Source organism: Choristoneura fumiferana, chromosome 26 (genome assembly GCF_025370935.1).
Source record: "Choristoneura fumiferana chromosome 26, NRCan_CFum_1, whole genome shotgun sequence".
Classification (NCBI taxonomy): domain Eukaryota; kingdom Metazoa; phylum Arthropoda; class Insecta; order Lepidoptera; family Tortricidae; genus Choristoneura; species Choristoneura fumiferana.
In genome coordinates, this window is record NC_133497.1 from 9,581,525 (window position 1) to 9,603,330 (window position 21,806).

At 37.0% G+C, this 21,806-nt stretch overlaps 2 protein-coding genes and 1 long non-coding RNA gene across 8 annotated transcripts in view; 1 reads left to right on the forward strand and 2 right to left on the reverse strand.

Annotated features, from left to right (window-relative positions):
• The window catches only part of LOC141442808 (uncharacterized), a 166,826-nt gene extending 158,709 nt beyond the window's left edge, over window positions 1–8,117 (reverse strand). The window contains exon 1 of the long non-coding RNA XR_012452965.1: window positions 7,918–8,117. This is a non-coding gene — a long non-coding RNA (uncharacterized lncRNA). The remainder of the gene's footprint in view (window positions 1–7,917) is intronic.
• The window catches only part of hts (adducin 1-like protein hts), a 170,997-nt gene extending 158,709 nt beyond the window's left edge, over window positions 1–12,288 (reverse strand). For 5 of the 6 annotated variants that reach the window (XM_074107810.1, XM_074107807.1, XM_074107809.1 and 2 more), the window contains exon 1: window positions 11,983–12,288. The gene's annotated coding sequence lies outside the window, so the exon portion shown is untranslated. Of the gene's footprint in view, window positions 1–11,971 lie in introns of all 6 variants that reach the window. The other variant, XM_074107806.1, reaches the window with a different exon arrangement.
• Window positions 12,289–14,080: 1,792 nt separating this feature from the next.
• On the forward strand, window positions 14,081–20,011 carry ytr (U4/U6.U5 small nuclear ribonucleoprotein 27 kDa protein yantar). The gene is made up of 2 exons (XM_074107706.1): window positions 14,081–14,188; window positions 14,271–20,011. Exon 2 carries the CDS (start codon window positions 14,277–14,279, stop codon window positions 14,730–14,732), a length of 456 nt encoding a protein of 151 aa, XP_073963807.1. The 5' UTR covers window positions 14,081–14,188; window positions 14,271–14,276; the 3' UTR covers window positions 14,733–20,011.
• The last annotated feature ends 1,795 nt before the right edge of the window (window positions 20,012–21,806 follow it).

Consider the following 21,806-nt stretch of genomic DNA (forward strand, 5'->3'; position numbering starts at 1 on the left):
CCTGACTACGAAGCTTGAGGTCCGGGTTCGATTCCCGCGTCGGGGCAGATATTTGTATGAAAAATACGAATGTTTTTCTCGGGTCTTGGGTGTTTAATATGTATTTAAGTATGTATCTATCTATATATTATATTATCTGTTGCCTTAGTACCCATAACACAAGCTTTGTAAGCTTACTTTGGACTAGGTTAATTAGTTGTGATTTGTCCTATTACTATTATTATTATTATTTATTATATCCAGTTCGAGGATTTTCTGACTCAGTCCAACAACTAACCAACCAATAGCATCCAATAACCAATCGCATCGAATCGACAGCGATCAGCGATTCAACACTCACTTCGCTTTCGTTCAATCATTTCTCAGAGTCGATATTACCCACGTCTAGTTGAGAATACGAGTTTAGAAATGTAGGTAGACGAAACAATTTTCAAACTGTTCATAAACATTAATACGTTTTTAAGGAATATAAAAGTCTATCACGAATAATTGGAGTAGAGAAGACACATTGACTTATATATTAAGAAGTGTTCTATCAGAAAACATTTATAATTTTAATTCAATTTTTATGGAACAATCTAGAAAAACTAACAAAAATGCAGCCGTTGCCAGCTCAGCTCTTAACATTTTTAGGTTTTCTTCCTCCATACAAGGTAATGTTTCTTGTAAGGAAAGTGTCAATCCGCCCGCAATGACCTAACGAACAAAAAGTGGGAAAACCCCCCCGACTTTGTCACTTCCAAGATCAATATCTGAAAAACGGCTGAACCGATTTGGATAAAACATGTCTAAGAACCATCGCTGGAAAACCTGCTTTCAATTTAAAAAAAAACGCATTAAAATCGGTCCACCCGTTTAAGAGCTACGGTGCCACAGACAGACACACATAGCGGTCCGACTTATAACACCCCTCTTTTTGCTTCGGGGGTTAAAAATTCCCATGTCTACTTATGTCATACTTCTAAAGAACGATTATAATCTTAACTCTTTCTAAGTATTTAATTGGCAACCATTTCCAGTCTATCGTATGCTTTTCATTTACAAAGCCAGTGTAAATTAACAATACTGAAAATTATAGCTCGTTGTCAAGCGAATGCACTTCGGCTAACTTTCTTACACGATATCAGTGTGTCATGCGATACCGTCTGATAAACTATCTTCTATTTGGTCGGCAGCAGTTATCAGTTTCGGTTATCGGGCCAACTCAGCTTGAATGTTTGGAATGTATTGTTGAGACATGATTTTTAATCGATTTGGTATTTTGAAACTCAAACTCACAACATTTATTGACATAAAAAACACACTACATCACTACAGACACAGTAATTAGGCTGCAGCGAGGACCAAAGAAATGGACATACATACCCACATACATACGCTCGAAAAACATAACCCTCCTTCGGGCAGTCGGGTAAAAAAACATAAATAGAAGAGAGAAAAATTAGAGACGTTAGAGAGTTAGAGACGTTGTGCGTGATGCCAAAAGGACTCAGCTCAGCATGTGCCGTAGCCCTGTAACCTGTTTTCTTTACACTATCGCCTGCATTTTAAAGATTCTTAGAAATGAGCATTAAATATGCTCCCAGGGCCCTTAGTCTCAATTTGTCGTCGTAATAAACTCGAACGCATCGTGTTTTGTTATCAAATGACATGAATGAAGTATTGCTCAGTTATTGCGACTCTTCTGAGGTTCCCAACGCGTCAGCGACCCACAAGTTGAACAATGACTTAGGACTAACTTATAATTATAACTCCACGTCAGAAAAAGTTGTATTTTTAGACTTTTGAGGGCAACTTGCACTGTCCAGGTTTCAAAAATAAATGTCATTACAGCCCGGCACCCAAACAGTACCACCTCGCCTCGAGCGGTTACTAATATTCATATGCACATACATAACGGCATGTTGTATGCTAAAATTCTATGGATTTGTATGCGCTCACTACATTAACTCCGTAGCGTCACCGGATCGCCTCGCTCGCGAGGTTGCCACGCGCGGACGGCGAGTGGACCACTCGGTGATAGGATAGCCCGCTGCTCGCCGCCATGACTATTAGGAATTTCGTGGACCACGTGAGGTCCACTCGTCAACGCGGCGTCCACCCGTGGACCACGTGTCGACAACGAGAGGACGCCGAAAGTCGAGGCAGTGCTGATCGGGTGCCGGGTGGGTCTAATGAGCTGTGACCTTAAATCGTTAAACCAGGGTAAGGGATGACAATCCCAATTTCACTCCACTTAACCCTGGCTGGATTAGCAGTTAATAAGGAGTTAAGATTTTTTTTTATAAAAAAACATTTCATCAACAGACGTCTGTCTTCCCTGAATGAGATTCCATTTCCTGTGGTCAGATTGTGATGTGCTGTATTATAAGTTGTAAGATCAGACGACCGTGCAATAATTAAAAAAAAACATTAATAAAAAGGGTTGATTCATTATATTATGAACTTATGTGATACAGTATCGACCATATGGTAGAACAGGAAACGGTGGCCCATTTCAAATCGTTCTTCAATCCCATATTATCCAAATGGTTACGAAAGGCACACATAACATCTGATACGGTTCCCATTTTTATGGGAGTGTTAAATATAGCTGACAATACAATGTAGCTTTCTGTAGCTAATATAAATCACGTAATGCTTTAAAATAGCGTGACTTGAAGGGAGAATGTGCCTTCATAATATTTAATGTAAAATCTGAGATTCTTTACAACATTTTGGACGTTCTTGATTTTGAATGACAATTTAGAGTTGATGTTAAAAAGCCCGGATGCATTTGCAAAGGTGAGGGGACTCCAACGAGAGAGGCAGAAGAGATGGGGAGGTAGTAGTAATAAAACTCTTTATTTTACATAAAAACACATTATTAGATAACAAGATCACTAAGAGTAGAGAGGAGGAGGTTTGGAGGTGGAAGCCTATGATGGAGGATTTCCTAACACCTCGGAGCAATTACCGTTTTACGATTTAATAAACGAACATTAATTTTAGTTTGAATATAGTTTTTTTTTTAATTCATCTAATCAAATATTTGACAATATTAGGACATTTAGAAAATTCCTGGAAGGTATAACTACTTGGTATTTCGGTCTTTATCCTGAGGTATACGAGTGTATACGAGTTGCCGTCCTCTAGTCATAATTATCCCCAGTACCTCAACTTTATCTTACAGAAATTTAATGAGGGACATAATATTTGAATAAGTACATGTAATTGAAAAATACATTAAAATTAACCGTTATATCGCAGACCGCGGTTTGGTTTCATGTTTTGTTAGCGTCGCTGGGACCGGTTATGTGATTGCGACGCAGTAGACGCATGGCTATCGCTTGAGCAAGCGATGATCCATGAAGCAATGGGAGCGTAGAAAGTATTCTTAGAACAATCAAAGCGATTGAGCCTGAGCACAAAACAGATAAGTACAGAAGTCAATCTCATGTATGTACTTCAATTTCATACCTACGCTCGGCGGTTGCCCTAGGGTTGTCAACTGTGGGTTATGCACAAGTATTGTGGTAGTGACACTCGTATCTAGTTGTTGGATTTATTGTCGTGAATGAAACGGGAAGAATGGTAATATAATCATCATCCTTCACCACGACAATGCCAGCTCCCACACCGCTCGGAAAACAACTGAGTATCTGAACGGTGAAAACGTCGAACTCCTGGACCATCCTCCGTACAGCCCCGACTTAAGCCCCAACGACTTTTTCACATTCCCCAAAATCAAGGTTAAGTTGTGTGGTCAGCGGTTTCAGACGCCGGAAGAAGCAGTGGAGCCCTTTAAAAAGGCCATTTTATCGACCCCTACTTCAGCGTTCAATAAGTGCTTTAAAGACTGGTTTGAACGCATGGAAATGTGCATAAAATATAAGGGCGAATACTTTGAGATACAATAAAAATACTTTTATCCAATTTAACTGCATATTTTTATCTATTCCCGAAACTTTCAGTGTGACCCTCGTATACGATTTTTGCGGCGGAGTTAACTTAGAAATTTGTTTTTTTTTTCACAGCTTCAAGGGCCTATAGATTTCTGTATATGGTTTTAATTTCAACTCGATATCTCCACCCGTTCCCAAGATAAAGGGTCTTGACAGACGGAAAAACCATGAACATTTTGTATAGGAAAATGTATGGGAAATTTCTTTTATTTTATTTTTTCGACAATTCCCTAATGTTTTTCATTCTTATTATCCTGTTCCTGACGAAGACAAATCCAAAAACACAAAAATCATAAAATTTGCCGTTCTTTGAGTTATAAATGGTGTAACTAACACTACTTTGTTTTATATATATATACAGATTAGATATCAACGAACGGTGTTTCTGCTACTGGTTTCATCGAAAGCTTATCTAGCAGTGTGGGCTTACTTAAAACTCGCGCAACCAGTTTGATCACGAGAAATGGCAGACTTTTATTGGTTACGCAACCGGCGCCTGCGACGCGCCCTATGCAATAGCATTACTTGACTTTAAGATCTGATACCAAGTCGTATTTTTATGACAAGGGGTTTTTCTAGGCAGTAATATAATAGGTAAAGTTAGAATCAATAATAGGATAGTTGACAATACTAATAAATTAACGTTATTTTTATAGAGACCATATCGACTCGTATTATTGTTAAAAGTCTTAAGTAAGGGGCTGTTTCACCATCCATTGATTAGTGTTAACTCACGGTTAAATGTGACGCCGTCTCCGTCTATTCTAACAAAACAAATAGAGACGGCATTACATTTAAACGTCAGTTAAGTAAGACTAATCAATGGATGGTGAAACAGCCCCTAATTATAATGTTTGTCATAATCATAACTGTTTTTTTATCTGAATCTTTATAAAACTAACCTAACTTAACCTACAGTTAAACCGAACGATCATTTAAAAAATGTTTTTCACTTGTCATGCTCGTAAAGTTCGTATCGTATGTTGTATCTAGGCGACATAAAATGACTTTTTATGCTCTAGTGCATAAAATAAAATCTTCGTCTAAGACCAAGGTAATCAGGTGTCAACAGCCACAAACAAAAAAGTTTCTACATAATTTTTTTAATAATTTTTAATTGATATAAAACTAAAAATCAATTAAATAAATCAATATATATATAAAAGTACATATAAAGTGAATAATTGTTTCCACTGGTGCTATTTCATTTTCTCGCAATCTAAGTGAAAAGCAGTGTGTGAAACTCGAGCATTAAACCCATTTTCCCCTCGACGTGTCTATCCACCCTCGCCGTTGCTATATGAACGTCTTGGGTAAAATGGCTCGTTTTATGCTCTTGTCGTACAATCTACTATTTGACTACTTAATATCATAAATGATATCCAAGTAATTATTACAATGGCGATGGGTGCAGCTAACGTGCCTTGTATGTTGGAGCCTCCGGGTTTGAGCCGTAGCGACGGCAAGAGGGCTGATGGGCTGACGTTGGTCCCCTGGCGGAGAGGGCGGTGTCTCTTGTGGGATACAACGTGCGTAAGTACCTTTGCGGCGTCACACCTGAGTCACACGTCGAGGGCAGCTGGTTCCGCGGCTGGAAATGCCGCGCGGTCGAAGCGCCTGAAATACTCAGCCTTGGAACCGGCGTACGACTTTGTGCCACTTGCGTTCGAGACGGCTGGCCCTTGGGGGGTGGACGCCAGGTCGTTGGTTTGGGAGTTGGGGCGCAGGATGAGGGACAGAGGTGACTCCCGTTCCGGGTCGTACTTGGTCCAGCGGGTCTCGTTGGCCATACAACGGGGCAATGCCGCTGGGGTGATGGGTACGTTTGGGCCAGGTACGATGCGGACGGGTCTGGAGTAGTCTTTATTTTTTTCTCGTTTTGTATTTTTTGATATTTTGTGTTTTTTTATTGTATAATTGTTTTTTTTTAGTCTTATTCATTATTAGTAATTATTTATTTTTATAACTCACTAGCTGTTGCCCGCGACTTTGTCTGCGTAGAATTATAGATTAAGCGTTTCGCTATCTATAGGTACTATGCATTTTTCCGGGATAAAAAGTAGCCTAGATGTCCTTCCTCGGGACTCTATCTCAATACCGAATTTCGTCTAAATTGGTACAGCGTGACGCGTGAAAAGCTTACAGACAGGCAAACAGAGTTACTTTCACATTCGTAATATTAGTAGGGAATAGGGATTTTGAGATAATTATTATATGTTATTTTATTATATATAGTTAACTTATTTATTCCATTTTACTACTTTATGAACTCAATAACAAAACAAACACTCAATCTCAGTTGCACAGTCAAATATACGCACACAAACAGAACGATTGCCGTGATGATGTCATCTGGCGATTTGCCAGGCGTGCTATGATCCATACTGCAACTACCAGGAAACAATGATTCCAAGTCTGAAGTGGCGAGTTCGGTTCGGAAATACTCCGATCCGTTTGGGAATCCTTGAACCTTTATCGACACAATAAACTACATTTCAATTGAATCTGTCAATTTTGTAGACATTCTAGACACCACCCTAACGTGGGCACACTTAATTATGTATATCCCTGTTGATGTCATTACTGTTTATAATCTAAAAGGAATAAAATAGAATAATAGTATGTCTCATCACAAAGACCTAGGCAACCCGATGTTAATATAAGTTGGCTGGAAGTGTCTACAGGATGGAAATTAAGTTTACATGCAATCGCGGCTCTTTCCGAACGAAGGGCTAGGTAGAGACTATTTGCTTCCATACACTAATCCTGACATACATCTATCGCTTCATCAATTCTTATTAGTCTTTACATGGGTTTCATGTAAGGGAAACGCAAACGAGTGAGCTACAACCTTAGCCTTCTGTGCCCTCAGTGTAAGTTTTCGGTACAAAATGCGTCACGATCGCGTTCGCGTTAAAATCTCAATTTGTATGGAAACACGAACATCGCAAACGTTCCGCTAGAGGCGCTGTTCGTGTTTGCATACAAATTGAGATTTTAACGTTAACGCAATCGAAACGTATTTTGTAACTGAAAGTTACACTAAGGGCACTGATTCCGAGAGGCCGGCACACAGCAGTGCGACTGAGATAAAGAACTCTGTATGTAGGCCATGTTTTCAAGGCGCGTATTTAAAGTTACAACACATTGTAAACTTAACAATCATTCAATCACACATGTCCATTGTGCATGTGTTTGAAAAACATGTTTAGTTTCTTGTTTAGGTCTTAAAACAACGATCGGAAACATACAGACGAATTGAGAACCTCCTCTTTTTTTGAAGGCGGTTGAAAAAGGCTAGTACGGTCAAAGTTGGAATCACTTCGTCTAAAAAGCAGCGTGTCTAAGTAGCAAGTGGTCTAAGAAGCAACAGTCAAAAAAATTGCTAAAAAACAACGTGATTAACGGACGATCCCTGAAGCATAGACGGACGAGCGGAAGAGCGAGAGCAATAGCTCATTTTGTTGGACCCTTTGTAAATGGGACCCTAAAAAGTAGGCGTAAACATACCTATTACTTCAAATGTGTATAAGCGATTTAGTATAATAACAGTTTTAGAAAAACGTTCACAAAAAATGAGACAAAAACTTTTCAGTATGACTTGGATCGTCGAAATTACCATACTTCGGTTGGTGGTCGGGTTACGTAACCGTCAAGATTGAACCGGTCAAACATTATTATTTGTTAGGGTCCGACTACACGCTCTATCGACTTGGGCAAATTCCAATTTGCACAAGCAAGCATGTGTGTTGAGACGGCAAAACGGTATACCGCACAAATGACTTTTGGATGCCATAGTTTTTGCGCCAATTTTTGCACAAGCCTGGAAAATGAAACTGGAAGAATGGAAATATAAAAGAATAACTAAAAAAATTTAATTTTAATGTCATTGTTATATTAAAAATTTGTCGCAGAAAATATCTTGCGACGATTTCGTTATTGGCGAAATTCACGATTATTTAATTTAAACAACCGTCCACTGAACAGTTATAATAAATTTTTTTTTGTTGCTCCATTATTGCACAAAAAAGTTCACAGACGCGTGTCTCAAGCGGATGGCACTCGCGCTCGCACTGGTCCCAACCGGTCCGAGATATCGTGTCCGTGAGCAGTGTCTATGTGTGCGTTGCTCGAGCGCACTTGTATGGATATTGATTTCTGAACTATCTGTGTTTTGTGCCCTTAGCCTCTACCTGCAGCACCACTCGCGAATTATTAGTAGAGATGGGCCGAACATGGATTTCACCGAATACGAATATTCGACCGAATGTTCGGTAAAACTTTTGCCGAACCGAATTTACTTTGTGTAAAATTTTACATTAAGATTGGTTTTTGGAATCTTTTTCTATTTTTTATTTCAACTCCAAATTTTTGTTACTTTTACAGTCATCCCGTAAAACCCATATCGAAAATACAATGAAAAATGTTTCTCGATGAGGGCTACAGCCTAAATATCGCTAGTGTCGCTGCTTAAGTGACTAAATAAGAAACAAACAGGCTGAGATATGTGGTGCATAGGAGTGCTGCGGTGGTGTAGCGGTATAGCACGCAGCACGGAATGCCGAGGACCTGGGTTCGATTCCCAGCGCTGGTCTTATTTTTCTGGTTTTTCTGTGCATCTATATTTCAGTTTGTATTTTCGATATAAAATTTTACACAAAGTACATCATCATGTCCCGATTTTCAACCGTTGACTTAAACAGTGTGCAGAAACAATAAAAGATGCATCACAACACAACCACTTTATTAAATTTAAATTTAAATTTATAACTTTATTAATTGTGTAGTTAGTTTATGATGAAAATAAATGGAGACAAAAAATTAAGCAATTTCTAAACTTCTTATCATAGTACCCGGGTTTGATTCCCGGCTGGGGCAGATATTTGTATGAATAATACAAATGTTTGTTCTCGGGTCTTGGGTGTTTAATATGTATTTAAGTATGTATTTATCTATATAAGTATGTTTATCTGTTGCCTAGTATCCATAGTACAAGCTTTGCTCAGTTTGGGACTAGGTCAATTGGTGTCAAGTGTCCCATGATATTTATGTATTTATTATTATTTAGTTTTGTTTTACCCTCCTCCGCATTGACTAATCACAATAAATCACTTTAAAAGATAAGACATCCTATATTTACTTTAAACAATAATGTGAGTATAAGATAAGATAAATATTTGAGTTAGAATAATAAATATGGGGCCTTAAATTATTACGGAGATTTAGCAGCAGGTATTTGCATGTGGTAGGACCTTGTGCTAGGTCCGCCCGGATTGCTACCACCATCTTGCTCGCTAATCCTGCCGTGAAGCAGCAGTGCTTGTACTGTTGTTTCGGCATGGAGAGTAAGACAGCCGGTGAAATTACTGGCACTTGAGGTATCCCATCTTAGGCCTCTAGGTTGGCAACGCATCTGCAATACCCCTGGTGTTGCAGATGTTTATGGGCGGTGGTGATCTCTTACCATCAGGTGACCCACTTCCTATCATTTGCCATCCAGACGTTTAAAAAAAAAACCTTTACTATAACTATGATTATTAAATATATTGACCCGGATAACTCACATCTTAAATCGAGTTTAGCCCGACATGACAATACAATACAATACAAATATTCTTTATTGATCACCAAAAGCAGTAGAGAGACATGACGTGAGATCCGGGTCAATATATTTAATATGAGTGAGTCTCATGGTAGTTTCATGTTCAAAATATAACTATGACTTATTACCTATTGTAAAAGGTGAAAAAGTACGAACTACAAAAACTAAATAATAATAAGTAATAAAAAAATAAAAAAAAAAAAAAAACAGAGCTCGGAGCTCGGCTCGACTCGCGTGTTTGCGCGTCGTTTAATCGCACCTTAAGTCATAAATGGCTGAAGAGTTGTAACGGTCCACCGATTTCACACAAAAACTTGATGCTCACACTTGTTTTGTCTGCGACAAAAAAATTAATGACAAGTTTATACAACATCAAAGTTGTGTAGGTAACCATCATGTACGATTTATAAAGGTAATGTAATCTTTATCATCCCTAGATATTTATGAGCAGTGTATGAAATCAATATCTCTGGGACCCTGGGACTGGGAAGTGAATAGGATAGATTTTATCCCAGCATATTGCATATTCCCGCAGGATAGCAATCAAATTCTTCAGAGCCAGAGCCGTAGGCACCAGCTAGCTTATAAAGCTTAAGCTTAGGCAGGCTTCTTAATAATAATTACCTGGGCGACCGAGCTTTGCTCGGGCTAAAACACTATTATAAGCGTTTTGCCAGAGATAGGACCGAGCTAGATTGATATGTCATTCCCGAAAACATCCACACACTAATCGTTGGAGCATTTCCAAGATACCCTAAATCAGCAGCGGCCTTAGCCATTGCGAGGCTCAGGGCGGCAGGTCTTTGCGAGGCCCATTGTCCTTTGTGAAAACTATCTGATGCAAAATATAGTAAAAAAAATAAATATATTTTTTTAAATTTGCTTGGGTTGTTGCTCGTGGCCTCTGCAAGAGCGAGGGCAATTGCCCTGTTCGCCACCCCCTAAGGCCGCCTCTGCCCTAAATTATATATAAAAATTTATTAAGAATTGCTTGTTTAAAGCTATTAGATAAAAAGTATTATACCAACAGTGCAAAACAAATGTACCATTGTATTTGTAATGCTATCAATATGTAATCACCCTACATGTGTTGTAACTGATTATACACTATCACGGCTGCTTAGTTTATCAAGTTGATAAATTATATTCTGTGCACCGAAGTGTTTTATTTTATTGTTATATTGAAAAATAATTAATAACAGCACCGATAATGTTTTATGAATAAACTGTAGTCCCAACCTTTTTTTTTTTAGTAATTATTTCAACATTCTTAAAATTCTTAATTCAATGAAAAATTTGTGCTTATAATATAACATACTTTCGGCTGTTATTGTTAACAATAATAATTACTCTTCATAGTATATTTAGCATTTATTCTTAAATTGATTTGTACTTTATAAAGTAGGTATACTTTTGAGGTTAAACTATATTTTTTATTTTCGCAAGTTCCTATGGAATATAGACAAAGTTAATGAATAGACTAACAAACAACCCACGTTTTAATAAAAATGAAAACCTATCAATTGTGATGTTATATAAAATTGTCTTCCCTACGCTTTTAAGATACTGAGCATAAACATAATGATTTTGTACATAATACACTTGTAATAAAATTAATTTAGCCTCTGCAGCTCAGCTATGTACATTATTCTGTAAAATAAATAATGGAAGGGTAGTAGTTTCTTAAATTAACACTGATTTATCAGAATTCGTCACTTTCCTAGCAAACTACCCATTTATCCATGAATCTATTGACAATGTTAGCATTGGTGAACTAAATGAATCATTGGCGAGATTCACTCCAATTCACAGTGTTATATCAAGCAATTAAATAGTTGTAAACCACAGCAGAAAGCTTAAAATCACTATCTGTAACCAATTTAGGAACAATCCTATGACCTAAGGGTCAACTAAATTTCTGTGATCTCACCCAGTCGGATAAAATATACCGCAAATTCTATATTTCTTTACATACGCACGTACGTTCTGTATTCGGTCGGTTTACATCCCGCCCGCACCCGAAGATGATGTCATAGTTTTTATTGAGGTAGATAACAGGCAATTGATAAAAGGCACGCCCAAAAATATCAAATAAATCTTCTTTCAAACATTTCTGAGCCTCAAAAATTATCTTTAAATGGAAAACAGCGTTACTGCAGCGAAAAAATCGCGGGAAAAAAACTAGCAAAAAAAGGTGTTTTATCATGTCAGACGTGTAAAAAGCACGGCGAACGCGCGGACGTCCCGATAAATCCGTGTCTCGCCGCTAATATCATCGTAGCTCTATAAATGACCCATTTTAGATCAAGCCGCAGACACACCACACCCTAAATTACTCTGTGCTAAAGAAAGCATATCCTGCATAAATCACAGCGATCTAATTGGAAAATAATACAATTTCATGTTCAATGAATGATAAACGCACGCAATACGCACCGGCAGTCGACTCCAGAAGGCGTTAAGTCAGCTTTTACTGCGAACACTACACCAAATCACTTCACTTTTTGCGAGTAGCTATATTTCTCACACTAAGCACATAAACGAAGTAACATTATAATATTTAGATGCACAGAACGTTTATCTGTATGTTTTAATGCACTAGCACCACCGACATTACGCGTAGACGCGTTTTTTTTCCGTAATTCGTTCGCAAAGACCCGTCAACCAGCCACCGCCAGATCGATGTCGGAGTTTCGTTTCATCGCCGCAACGTCGCAGCGTCGCTTTCGTCGTTTAAATTAGTTCCACTGCAACCACCTGACAAGCCAGGTGGCGCTGCTATCGTTAAAGGTATACCAGGGCATGATTGAATATACCTCACCAATCTATTATTTTCACGCACCCACAAACACACGCACACACACACACACACACACACACACACACACACACACACACACACACACACACACACACACACACACACACACACAAACGTTACGCCTGTTTTAGCAATTTTAGGTTTTAAGTTTGACAAAAACGGTACAATAGTGACAGGTTGCTAGCCTGTCGCCTACGGTATACCTTAACCTATATCCTTAGTCGTCTCTTACAACATCCACGGAAGAAATGGAGAGGTGTAATTCTAACCCGACACCACACGGGTTATTACTTTATATACGGGGGATTATTTTCAGTTTAAAAAAATATACTTTTATTAATTTTCAATAATCAAAAAATTACCTTACTTGAGGGAATTATAGACTGTGTTGAACTAAAACTGGGCATTTTTTCCCAAAATCAAGTGTTTCTTTTACCACTGTAACTCAAGAAACTCTAAAAGTGTTCTCATAAAAATAAACAACCGATTCGCGTCTAAAACTAGAATCATAATAAATGTTTTTTCAACAAACTTTTTCTTGAAGCATACGTTTTCAATACCTATCTAAAGCTTACTAATACTATATACTAGTGATGTAACGAATGTCATTTTTTGAAGATTCGCGAATGCGAATGCGAATATCTGCTACCGACATTCGCAAATGCGAATGCGAATATTCAGTTTTTCGTTTTGGCGCCAAATTGTCTATAGCAGTCTCGTTCGAACGAAGTGCGTTCCGTTTGTACTTTGATCCGAGAATTACCCAGTTTATATGAACGCATCGCAAAGTAAATAAATAATACCAAATGATTAAGTGAAGACTGATAATGTGATTACGAGATTAAACAAGAAATGAATGTATTTTGATTTTATTAACCTATTCTATCTATTATCTAATAATTGTATTTTTTCTGATATTCATATTCGCAAAATATTCGCAGAAATTTTGATAACGCAAATGCGAATATGCAAAAATATGCGAATATTTGCGAATGCGAATGCGAATATTCGTTACATTAAGAAATCATTTTTTAAGTTACTGGTTTATGAAGAGGTTACTTATGAGAAGTTTAAAAAAACTAGTTGAATCGTGCTTAAATATTTATTTATTTATTCTTTTGTTATCATTCAGATCCTATATGTATGTCACTTCTCAAAAATTGTAGATTTATTAAGTGTGACGAAATTACCGAACGAGTTTATACCAGGCTAGATTTTAATTTGTACGTTAATAATTACTGATAATGTGGTGTTCAATAAAGAATATTTGTATCGTATTATAATCTGAACTTACATTTTCTAAAAAATAATTAAACTGTCATCAAGATAAGTATCATGTGTATCGTCTAGTTACCTGCTTTTTTTCAGAATTTTTACACGTTGGAACATTAAAAATCCATTACACGCAATATCTCTGATCATCCAATTCGAATTCTAAAACTTTTCTTTCTGACATGCTTAGTGAAACGGAGCGTTTTGAGCGTTTAGTTTATGCTTTACATCGAAATTGCGTTTGGAGGTGTAGAAGAAAGTTACATTATTATTCGCTGAGAATATGTTTGTAAGCTTCTCAAACAGGTTTTTTTTGTTTTATAACACATAAATATCTACAACGCAATTTAAAAATATACACATATTTAATTTTTGTTCAAACAAGGTTCAAACTAACCGTTTGCTTATTTTGAATTTGACAGCCAGCTCCCTCGTGCAACGAAACGTGCAGGCAGCACATTTTAGCAAAATGGCGTACGTTTAGGTTGTGCGTTACTGTTATCTTTTTGTTTTATTACAAAATTTTAAAACTGTTGACATAAAACTAAGGTAAAACCTCATATCTACCTACTTAATTAAGCACTTCTTCGAATTAGAGCTATAATTAAATGACTAATTTCTATATTTACAGAGAAATATGGGTCGGTCGCCGAGCCCACCGAGGCGACGGGAAGATCGTCGTAGGAACAGAGATCACGACCGGGACCGGGACCGTGAGAGGCGGAGGCCCCGCACGCGGTCCCGGTCTCGCTCCCTAGACCGCCGGCGGCGCTCCCCCGACCGGCGGCGCTCTCCTTCACCCTCGCGAAGACGACGATCGCGATCCAGTTCTGGTGGCCCTTCTTCATCTTTCGCGCCCAAAAGGAAGACTTTCGGAGAACGCCCGATCGTAACTCCCGCAGACTTAGAGGGAAAATCTCCTGAAGAACAAGAAATGTTAAAAGTTATGGGCTTCTGTGGCTTTGATACTACTAAAGGTAAGAAAGTTGAAGATAATGTTGAAGGAGAAGTCCATGTTGTTCTAAAAAGGAAATACCGCCAGTATATGAATAGGAAAGGAGGTTTTAATAGGCCTTTGGACTTTGTGGCGTAACACCGACCCATGCATGGTTCCGCACAATCTAATTTACAGGTTTTTTTTTCACGTCTTTCATGACGCCTTTAGGCGTTCTTGTGATATTACTTGTTTGTGTGAACAAACTAGTCTAATTAGAAGCTATTTTAATCTTGAAAAAATGTTGGGCTTATAAATTAATGGCAGAATTCAATTGAAAAACATCAATCATATCTGTGATTCTCTTCTGTGGACTGAAATTCTCACTGTTTTTTTTTTCATTCAATGACATCATCCAATGTTGTCCAAAAATTCAAGATGGCTGAAAAAAAAACTCCAAAACAGTTTGTTCACATACAACAAGCATCTATTCCATTTTTTACTTAGAATAAGTGTTATAACATTGTTTACCATGTTTTAAATATTTAGGTCTGTGGCTACTATAGTAAAATCACCATAATCGAGAATTTATCATGCTAACAAACAAGTAATAATAACCAACAATTCAACCACATTACTGTGTATTTTGTTAAGGTAAAACTACTGTGACTCACTATTGAAAAACAAGTAAATTTCTAGGTAATTAATTTGAAAAATTTTGGTTCTTATAACCATGTATTGTCAACCAATAATGTCATTTGTAGCCAGTGGTGTAGCTACTGGAGGGCTTGACTGGGCAGTGCCCCGGGGCCCCCAAGCTCAGGGGGCCCCTCGGACTCTGACTTCTTCTCAGCATATACCTATCAGCCTTCTTGTTTTATTTCTGAAGTAGGAACTATCATTAAAATTGGTTGACCGTACAAGATTAAAACATCACTTTCAAACTATAGTCTGGCTAATGAACGATAAACTTGCAAAACCGCAGCAAATTCAAAAAAATTGCATATCGTATCACCAGGTATCACCAAAGAATAAGTAATAGTTCAAGTACAGAAGCTTCTCTGCCGTACAAAAGTGACGATTAGGCATAAGAATCGTGCCTACTTTACGCTTCTTTGTCTATCGCATGCCTATTGGAAAATAAGTGTTTCAGCAGTAAATTTCCAAAAAACTATTTTAACACACGAAGGTACTAAACTCAACAAGTCACTGAATAGATAAACAAGCTCAAGTGTCTGTTTTCTTATACTCTTTGGTCTGTTTGCCCATGAAATTTGAATAATGTTGCCACTCAAATAATAGCTGGGTTCAGCTTTCATTAGCCAAACTAGAAAATGCAGCCACAGCCTAAATGTTAGTCAGTGTTGCCACTTTACTCAGAAATACCTTTGTAGAAGTATTGAATTGAAGAATCAACAGTTTAGGCCACAGCAATTCTGTTTATAGTTGAATTTCGAACAAAACTCCAAGCTTTTTCTAGTACATTTAGTTGGAGCCTTTCACTTTATTTAGGACTATATCCAGACAACAAATCAATGTCAAGTATAAATGCACCCGCAATGCGCAAAGCGAGCGCGGCAGACCCAAATAAAGTTATTAAGTTACGCTATTATTGGATCAAATATAGATGGTCATTTGATATGTGGACATTTTAAGAAGTGTTATGTTTTAATTGTGGTCCTAAATCATTGAAAGATTACTACTGTTGCTGCACCCTGGTGCGATTTTGTTCGGAGTTCCTTAAAACAGTTACTTTATTTTCAAAGTTAAGTGGCAAGACGTAGCATTAAGTTAGTTATAAGCCCGTTACACAGTGCCAGTGCGCGCTCAGCCCGCACTGGTTTAGTCCAGCGTACCGACGCACCAAGAAACTTGTGGAGTTGACCCTGTGACGTACCAATGAAGTCTATGTACCTTCCATTGACTTGGAAAAGCTTGTTCCAGTCATTAGATCATTTCAATCAAATTGTGTCTGGAAAAACTGCTTTCATTTTAGATTTAGCCGGAATGGTTGCCATAGAAATGCAAGAAATCAATCCAAAAATAATCATATTCAGCTTATTTCAGCAGAACTTTAAACTTGGAACTCCAGACCCATGTACCAAAAATTTACAAGTGCTACAATTTGACAAAATTGTTAAGTTTCCCAATAAAATGTTCATTTTGTTGAATTTTAGCATGTAACTTTTTTGGTACAGGGGGCAGATGGCTTTGACTGGCTCCAGTAAAATTTAATTTTAACACCGTTGGAAGGTACTATAGACACTTGTTATAAGACTGATTTGGCCCACCTGAGCTCTGTTGCCCACACGGCGCGCCACTTAGCAATAGTAAAGATATATTTACACACCACCCCCCATTTACCCCCATCCTCCATACTGTACAATAGTTAAGACTGCATTGTCAGAATGTGTTATCACCGAAATAAATATAACTACAAATCAACTTGTCGGATACAAAATGTATTCACTGTTTCAAAGATTTATCATTAGACAGCATCAGTACTTTTTTTAGTTCCCGCATACGAGGAAGGCAAAAGGCTGTATCTCAAAAAAAAACTTTTGAGATATTTATACCATTGTGTAGGTTAAGATGGTAAAATTAATTTAAAAGTGTTTTTTGAGATACCACCTTTTGGCTTAAGAGGAAGGAAAACTATAAACAAACTTCAGTTTTTATTTAAGTCGTTTCTAATGACGTGAAGGCACTTTTTTTCTCGTTTAATCAAAGGTATTTGGGCGATATTGCATTCTGCCAAACCAGTCTCCATAGACCATATACAATTTTATACAATTGTTGCTTCAAATGTGATATTTTTTAAGATATTATATAACATACACGCGTCGTGTGGGGCGAGTGGGCCTTAATAATATAATATACATATTATACACTATAAACAACGTTGCAGGGCCAACTTTGTTAAGTTTGTCAATACACCCGCACTTTTGAATGAATCTGAAATCCCAAACACATGTTCTACCACTAAATATTGTTTTGAACTTAATTTAAAATATGCTATATCAATAAAACCATAGCTGCACTCTGTTTCAATTGTCAGCGCTAAAAAGGCTTTTTCATTTTTAATGTAGACTCAAACAAATTGAATCATGACTCAGTGTGGAACCTTTTAAATAATCAATTTCACAATGTTTTCCTTGACAGAAGTATGAGATGTCAACATGACATTAGTAGCACAAAGGTTCCACCCTGGGTCAGGATTCAATGAGGGCTATCGCGTATGAATTCACCACTAGAGGCGCTAGTGTAGCGTGAGGTCTCCGAAATGTCAAATCTCATAGTTTTTGGGTGAGCAACGCGGGTTTATTTATAATTAGAATAATTTTGTGAATATTTTGCAATACCTGAAATTAATTATGGCAAATATGCGATCCGGGGCAATTAATGTCTGTGTTTTGAGACAGTTTTCACTTTCGGAAACCTTTGTCCTCCCTTTTTTCCGAACAAAACGGGAACTATGCAACACGTGGCATGCTCAATATTTTTATGGTACGATTTTAAGGTGTATTAAATATGATTTTAATCTAAACTTTGTTTTCACGCCCGTAATAACAGACTTTGAAAGCCATACTTAAAAACCTCACGCAACAGTGCGCCATCTAGTGAGACAAAAAACGATAGCCCTCATTTGATTAAATTTGTTCGACTGTATGTACCCTTTAATTGTTTTTCAGATATAGGAAGGAGACTTTTATGGGCTTCTTACTTAGAATAATTAGCACCATTGTTTTACGGGAAGAAAAAAAGCGTCCCTATTTTTTTCATGTCAGTTTATATGGGTTGTTACAAAATGGACGTATAAAAATTGGATGGAAGCTCGGGGAAATTTTTTCTTCGTCAAAATCAATAGTGCTCGTGATTCTGAGTAAGAAGAGCCCAGAATTACCTAATTCTAAAAAGGAAATACAGGGAAATAAAGGGTACACTTAAAATGAAAACTAAAAAATGGGTTAGACTTTTTGCAGGTCTTAAACCAACCCGTTACTGAACTGTGGACAAAAGTTCAGTGTTAAAGCCAATATTTTCATTTAAAAATGTTGAAAATAAACATCTGGTTTTTATTAAAGTTGTGTTTAAACAATTGTTATTTGCTGTTAAACAAACATGCACATGTTGTATGACTTACACACATGAGGTGTTTCAGGATCTAGGGATCAATAAATTCTTTTTAAACTTTGAACCCTAGAAGTCAAAACGACTGCTAATATTTTCGTTCCATTTTCACACAAAAACGGAATTGTTTGAAATGTTTTTGTTATTGAAAATACGCAAAACTTTAAAATATTGCGTATTTTCAATAAGTTGTTTCCTATAAAATTAGGCTATAAAACAACAAAACAGCTAAGAATTTAATAAAAAAGAATATTCTGTTTGGATTTTATCAAACCTTGTATAACTCTTTTCGGTTAATGTGTCATGAAAGATAGTGTTTCTTGATCTGTTTTAATTAACCAATCAAATAATTGAAAAAAAAAAATCTATTCAAAAAACCAAAACTATACTGAAAATAAATGTTTTCTGTTAATAATATTATTTAATTTACATATTATATGCAACTGATTCATTCCCACTTGTAAATACCACGATTATATTTATAATTATTTAAATAAAAATAGCATTTAAGTTTGTAAAGTTGGTGCCCTTGGCATATTTGGGTATAAGATTAGTTATCTGTGAATGTAATTTAAAAAAATATTTAAAGTTTTGTTTTCTAAATAGCATGATTTATAATTTGTATATTATTTTTGACTAAGTACTCTAAAATGTAAGTAGACGTATAAAGTCGGTTAAAAGAACAATTATTTTGTGTGAACCAAAAAAAACTTACCTACAACCTTGAAAATATCATTTGAAATTAAAATAGACTTTTTTTAGTAAAAGAAATATATATATAGCTCTAATTTATTGAGTCTAGAAGTCAAACTCCTGCAATCAAATTGAATTTCTAAATTGAAATAACCTAGTGAATTAAACACCAATTTATTCGGAGAGCGACAAATCCATTCCTTTAATCGACTTATTACATGAATTTTGTACGTACACCTTAGGTGTTTCGTGTATAAAATCTGCAAAATATGCACTACCAGACTTTGTATTTTGAGTGAAGTTCAAAAAGTTGGTTGAAAGTTGAACTATGGTTAAAAAATTCAGTCACTCGTTTATTGCATTTGGGGTGGGTTAATGTATGACCGAGTATTTGTCGACCCAGAATGCGTGAGCTGGTAATTCATGCCCTCATGTCATTTGCTATAAGGGCATGAATTAACGGGTTTCTATGTTCTGCGGGTACAAAAATACGAATAAAAAAAAGGTTTGCGATTTTGTACCATAGAACACCAATGTTGTGTCGTATGTATTGTAGATATTGTTTATATTACCGAGGGCTCATTTGAACTAAAATAAATCTTTTTTTGGACGAAGTTTTGTTTAATTTAATTCTGCTACTCCTAATTCCATGTTGGTGATGTGGATCACAACTTGACGCGATAAACTTCTACTATAGAGGAACAAAGAATGAAATCGATTTGATTGCCTTCTTTTTGTGCAGTCGGATCAAAGAAACTAAATAAGAGGCCATCCTTAAAGTACGCCACACCAATTTTGACCATTTATCACCCATTTATAGCCCCCTCTACCTCTTTTGATACTTACCTATTTCTATGAAAATCGACATTATTTTGTACCCGTGCCACAAACCGCCTGCAGGGCTACTACGAAACTCGAAGTTCGTGTCGTGCGGTCCCTCTGACACTTACACTATTTAATACGAGAGCGAGAGGGACGGTACGATACGAACTTCGAGTTTCGTAGTAGCCCTGCTGTGTGATGCAATGAGGGCTATCGCGTATGAATTCGCCGCTAGAGGCGCTAGTGTAGCGTGAGGTCTCCGAAATGTCAAATCTCATAGTTTTTGGGTGAGCTACGCGGGTTTATTTATAATTAGAATAATTTTGTCAATATTTTGCAATATCTGAAATTAATTATGGCAAATATGTGTTCCGGGGCAATGAATGTCTGTGTTTTGAGACAGTTTTGTCTTTCGGAAACTTTTGTCCTGCTTTTTTCCGAACAAAACGGAGACTATGCAACACTGTGGCATGCTCGATATTTTTATGGTATGGTTTTAAGGTGTATTAAATTAAATATGATTTAAATCTAAACTTTGTTTTCACGCCCGTAATAACAGACTTTGAAAGCCATACTTAAAAACCTCACGCAACAGTGCGCCATCTAGTGAGGCAAAAAACGATAGCCCTCATTTATGGATCATGTGTGTGGGCTTATTGTACGTCCGATTAATGATTACCCCGCAATGTACGCCCTATGCTGGCAGTTACTTAGAAAGTGGCGCCCTCATTTTGTTTCTAGGTTTAAATGAACCTGACAAATGTAATGTAAGTGTCAGCTAGCGCCATCTAGTATTGAATAGGAGAACTAACGCAAGGGATAGATATAACATGGAACAAAGAGAATATAACCATACGGAATTTGACATTTATTTATGCAACTGTATCGTAATAGGGGTCATTAAAACGAGTGTGGTTTTATGAAACGAGGCGTAGCCGAGTTTCTTAATAGGATCACATGAGTGTTTTGAGGCCTAATTACGTACAGTTGCATACAATATTGCTGCGCGCCCTCGCCCCACGATCTGCGCCTGCTGGTCTCGCTGCACCGGTACTGTAATGAGTATGAAATCTCATTACGATATAGATTTCTGTATCGTAATGACCATTACGATACTGCCGTGTTCATAATAGAATCCAATCTCGTAATGCTGGTTATTATCTATGGTTATTGAACGCATAATGGAAATTACTATATGGGTATAGATAAAATCAATTTTTAAACTACATTTATACAAGGTGGGCCCTGTAACAGGAGCAAAAAATTAAACCACAGCTTCCGTTCTTCATATCTATCGATCAATTTCTGAATTTTTGAAAGTTGCAGAACTAAAGTAGTTCCATTTGAGTAGCAGAACCTATGTGTTTTAATTATTTGCTCCTGTTACAGGGCCCACCCGGTACGTATGTACATAGAGTGGCGCTGTCATCGTTTTTCCACCATCACCTCTCATATTTCGTTTTCTAGTTTTTTTTTACCGTACCGGCAAAACCTACTAGTTACTAGACACTGGAAAAATTGTCCTCCAATGCACAGAGTACCTTTTTTATATACTGAGATAGAGATATCAGTTCAACGTTTCGCACA